The sequence below is a fragment of the Beta vulgaris genome, chromosome 5 (assembly GCF_026745355.1).
Source record: "Beta vulgaris subsp. vulgaris cultivar EL10 chromosome 5, EL10.2, whole genome shotgun sequence".
In the NCBI taxonomy this organism is placed as follows: Eukaryota; Viridiplantae; Streptophyta; class Magnoliopsida; order Caryophyllales; family Amaranthaceae; genus Beta; species Beta vulgaris.
This window is the reverse complement of record NC_079206.1, coordinates 65,094,049-65,099,142: the sequence shown is the minus strand read 5'-3', so window position 1 is coordinate 65,099,142 and position 5,094 is coordinate 65,094,049. Positions and strand designations below refer to the sequence as shown.

The 5,094-nt window shown below is 33.7% G+C and overlaps 1 protein-coding gene across 1 annotated transcript; it reads right to left on the bottom strand.

Annotated features, from left to right (window-relative positions):
* Positions 1–705: 705 nt before the first annotated feature.
* LOC104894566 (stem-specific protein TSJT1) lies at positions 706–4,115 on the bottom strand. Its single transcript, XM_010680829.4, has 4 exons — positions 3,773–4,115; positions 2,077–2,317; positions 1,784–1,904; positions 706–1,104 (listed from the first exon to the last, which is right to left on the bottom strand). The coding sequence occupies exons 1-4, from the start codon at positions 3,964–3,966 to the stop codon at positions 896–898; spliced, it is 765 nt and encodes a 254-aa protein (XP_010679131.1). The 5' UTR covers positions 3,967–4,115; the 3' UTR covers positions 706–895.
* Positions 4,116–5,094: the final 979 nt, after the last annotated feature.

Here is a 5,094-nt window from a genome sequence, read left to right as displayed (position 1 = left end):
CTACCAAATTAGAAAATTAGTAAGGGATGGCAGTGGGGCGGACATGGGGCGGGTCTCCTACTTGACCCGCCCCACTGCCATCCCTAAAAAATCTGATAAATCCACATGGTGTATTTTGGGTAGTGGGTTTAGTACTTGGTTTTGGCATGTGAACAATGTGTATATGGCAAGTGAACTTTCCAAGTCTAAACATAAAATCACCTACCAAACACCCCCAAAAAAACTCAATAAAGAATAACTTCATCAAAATCGGCCATACTCCTTAAATCCTAAAAGATTACCTCCACACATAATTGTTTTTCATAAAAGTTAACATATATTTCTTGTTCTGTTTTTATGAAAAAGAAGTAACCTTATCTCATAATGACCTTATCTCATCCTTAAACTACAATTGAAGAATTATGAAGATGTGGGACATAATTTCAACAAATAGCATTTCATAGCCAATCATATGAAGATATGGACATAACCAAGCTTGTTTGGTGGAGATGGTTGGAAACTCACCTTGTGACTTTAAAGTCATAATTCATAAGTTCAAGTCCCAATACCTGCTTGTACTTAGGAGTAGAGATTTCCCTGACCCCCCTACTCTCAAGCTTGACCAGTATAGCTGAACTGGCTGACCTGCGATAGTTGCTGGTCCAGTAAGGTCCTTCTTACTAAAAGGGTTCTCAGTGGGGCCCAAGAAAAATGAAGATATGGACATGAATGTACAAATACTTGCAACTTATTTTATGTACCATTCTTGAGATAATACTCACATGCCAATAAGGCAATTTATAACATTCACGAAGCCAAACCCACCAAGGGGAACTAATAATTCTCGAAGTTAGATCATTTGAAGGACAAAGCTAGAGCATGTTGCATGCATTACATGATAAAAGATTTGTTGTTCTCATATGTGATTCGACCAATCAGCATCACTGCCAACTCTAGGCATTGCTACTTTTAGTCCCAGTTGTTTGTTCTCTATCTTAGGCTCTTCAGAGACCATGAAGGTTGACCCAAATGTTTGGCCTGAGCTATCAACCCATGGAACTGCCTTGAGCGCCTTACGAGGATGCTCGTAACTTATCAGGCCACTAGAGGATGTAAAGTAGCAACCTGTTTAACATGGATATCAGGAGTCAGGACAAAAGGTCACATATTATACCGTGGAAGTTGCACAGAATGGATAAGAAAAGAGTTCGAGTTCTCTAAATTGAAAAACAGTTCTCTAGCGAACATGAGAAAGGAATCAATCTTGGGCTCACACCATGTGGATTTACCAGATTTTTTCCGTCACATGTTCCCTGGAGAACTGTAGTCCATTTAGCTATAATGGATGAATGAGTGGAAAGAAATAAAAGCTAAGCCACTATCCTTGAATAAAATCAACTGTTAACATCTTTTGTCACTATTGTATTCGAGCAAAAATTTGGTAAGACATGGAACGATAGTTGGAAAGGATGACAAGAGCTAGAAACTCTAATTATTCAAATCTTCATTAACAAGAAAAAACAAAGGAACCTTGCTTTATTTCTAGTAATGTCTTTGTATTGTTTGGCGGAAGGAGGTGAGAGTTGTAGGAACAGTAGAAGTGGAGAGAAGCATAGATATAGATGCCACACAAAAGTTAGGGGGTTTGCTTAACTGGAGAGTTATAGCATCTTGGGAAACTTTGGCTGTTTGCATATCACGATTAGTATAAATTTGAAGTTTCGCCACAAATTAGTAAGTCAATGACCATAGGGTATGATGCATGCTATTCTGCAAGTTAATATTGTTGTGCTATAGTTAATACCTTTCGGAAATGGAGCAAATGATCTCCCACAGGCATTCTGCATAATCTCAACATTGCCAGAGACAACAAGGTGATCTTCAGAATCCGTTCCCCAAAAGAGAGGGACACTTCCATCGTCATCCTAAATAATCAAAATGGTTAATATTAATATCATATTGAATGCAATATCAAACAAATTGTCTCCAAAAAATATACAAAGATCAGATATTCTACAGACAGGATTACAGGCATATAAGCAAACATCAATATCTTTTTATGAAGAAGGCAGGAGTAACACTGCTCTAATCACTCACCACAGAGATGAAGGTGCTCTTTGTAGAACTGTCATAAATGATGAATGCGAACTTTCCTTCAATGTTTCTCAAGGCATGATCAGCAGGACTGCTTCCTCTGTCCCTCAAAGAACGGTAAGCTTCTATAATGATGTTCACTTCATTTGCAGTTTTGGTCAATCCATACAACTGTTTCAGAGAAGCTATGTTCTCGATGTGCCCATGAAACAAGCAGAAGATGTCATCCACAACAGCGAAAAGCCTGGAGAAAAATGTTCAGAAATAGCAGCATTAAGGAACTCATTAGTTCACATAACTGACCTAAATAATATGACTCAAGAATCAGCCTAGATATCTATCAGTTAGATACCTAACAACATGTAAAAAGACTGCGAATGTCCCCCATCTTCCCTGTCCTTCATCCTTTTGTAAAGGGAGAAAAGGTAAATATAATTCTATCTTATTAGATATCTAATTTGTTGGCTGCTTAAGTGTGTATATCATATTAACTACGAATACAAGAAAGTCAACGCTCCATGAAGTACAATAATACAAGACAGAAACAGAATTGATGCTAGATAAGTTGCTAGTGTGAGCAAGAATCAGTCCATATTGACTGATTCTAGCTATTGCCATGCCATATTGCCATAACATCCGTGTTCATACATGGTTCGTGCAGTCTACCGTCTATTAGGAGGCGTTCGTTCGGAAGGGTGAAATCTAAAAGTTTAGGAAGTGGCAGAGATTGTGACAGGTACATCCTTAAATACAAAATTAACCCAGTTACTAGTAAGCAAATCCCTCTTGGTAGGCAAGGATTGATCCTAGTCAAGACTCAATAAATACATTATTTACTGCAAAAATCAAAGCACTTAGATCTTAGATCATGAGATAAAATATACATAACATGGTTTTCAATACTCAATAGCTTGACTTCCAACCATCTTTGACCTGCTGAACAACTTTAGAAACCCCACATGATCCAGATGCAATATATGGTCTGTGAACTAAAATTGGGGTAAATCATCTAATAAAGATAACCAAATGATTAGTTCATGTCATCTGGTCCAATCATTTAGTCAAACAGTGTATAATTATAAATCAATCATATAAGTACAAAATTATCTATATTGAAATCAATAGATGACTTGAAATCTTAATCAAACTAGATTATCAAATATCATTTCTAACAACTAATCCAGCAACAATCAAATGTAGAAATGAGATTCAACATGATTAATTGCAATCAACCATTCACATAAATCAAGATCAGCAAGAACTATAAGTGACATCCATAAAGTTTGATCACTTAGCTGGATATTATCAAAATGCAATTGCAAAAACTAGGATATTCAACTTAGATTATATAAAAAAAAAAAATCTGAACCAGATAAAATAAAATAAAAAATCCCCAGAAATCAGAAGCAAAACATAAAGATTTTATACATTTGAAAAGAACAGCACAGAATTTCAGGCATACTAAAATAATCATAAATCATCAAAGTTTTTCCCCTCTACCATTTTTGCTCACACAAAATACAGTAAAAAACTAAAAACCCACTTTAGAATCCAAAAATCAAAGTAAACTACAACTTTCTGAGAATATAACATCAACCCAGATACTGAAATCACAAAAGAAACAGACCCACAAAAAGAAAAATAAAAAGAAATGATCTTTACATTCAAAGAAATAAGCAAGAAATCCAGAAAAAGTTACCTAGGAAGAAGAGGATTCTGTTTATCAGATGAAAAAGCAATAAACCCAGAAACTCCAAGATTAACAGAAAGAGCATCAGGATAAATTGAAGAAAAATGTTGAATCAAAACATCTTCTTTTAAATTTCCTAAAGATTCAGCATTTTTCAGCTCTTCTGGGCACTTAGCTACTGTTTTGTTAAACACTGCTAGCATTTTCTCTCTCCTATAAAATTTCTTGTAATTTTTGTGTTTTTTGAGATCTTATGTTGTTATGTGATGTATGATCAAATGAGTTTTTTTAGGAATTATATAGGAGTATATCTAGATTCTAGAGGAGAAGTAAGGAAAAGATGAGATCAGTATTTGGTAGTTTCCAGATAAACTATTGCACTAAAAAGTGCACAAGAATTAAAATGGAGGGTCAAGATCTTCTTAGCTAAAATGGAGGGTCAAGATTAAAAATAGATGAGACACGTGTAAAATGTACAGTAATTTGGACATTTGTATGTGCTACCATTGGTTGTTGTTTCTTATTACACTATTATTTTCTGACAATTGGTTCTAGATAAAAGGTTTTTCTTTTCTTTTCTTTTCTTTTCACCTCATTTGAATTTATACTTTTTTCCTTTTTTTTTTCAACATTGAAGAAAAATTCAAAGAAATTAGAGGTAGATAGAGAGTAAAAAAAATAAAAAAAATACCTCTCATGTTCTAAGATAGAGAAATAAAGAATATATTGTTAAAAATATCTTCACAACTTCCTCAAGTAAGAAACTAAAAGAATAAAGAATAATTATTATGAAACATCATGTTTAAGATGAATTAAGATATATGAACACAAAATTTTGAATAAGGATTCATGCCTAATATAATCTATACAAATATATTAAAAGGCGTGCGAAAACAAGAAAATGTGTCACGTGGCGCTCTCCCTAAAGAGTTTTAGTTCACGTAATTCATGTGCAATTAAAAAATTAAGAAATTGCATAGTATAGGGTTTGATCCTGAGACCCCAAATACATATATTAAAGTTCTAACCATTAAGTTAAGTTGTATTTAGTATTATTATCATAAAGTATTATATTAATAAATGAAATTTTTTTTTATCCGGGACATAGCCGGGCCTAATAACTAATGATGATAACAAAAGAATGACTAATGACAACAAATGATGATTATTGTTGTGAATATAATTATTTTTTAAATTCTTGATTTCAGTTTTATTATAGAGTTTATGTAATGGCGAAAACAAAAAGGTTAGAAGACTAGTTATATTCTATTTGCGCTATTTGTTTTTATTTTCGTGAATTTTATCTTGTGATTTGAACCTTTTTGAGCTTT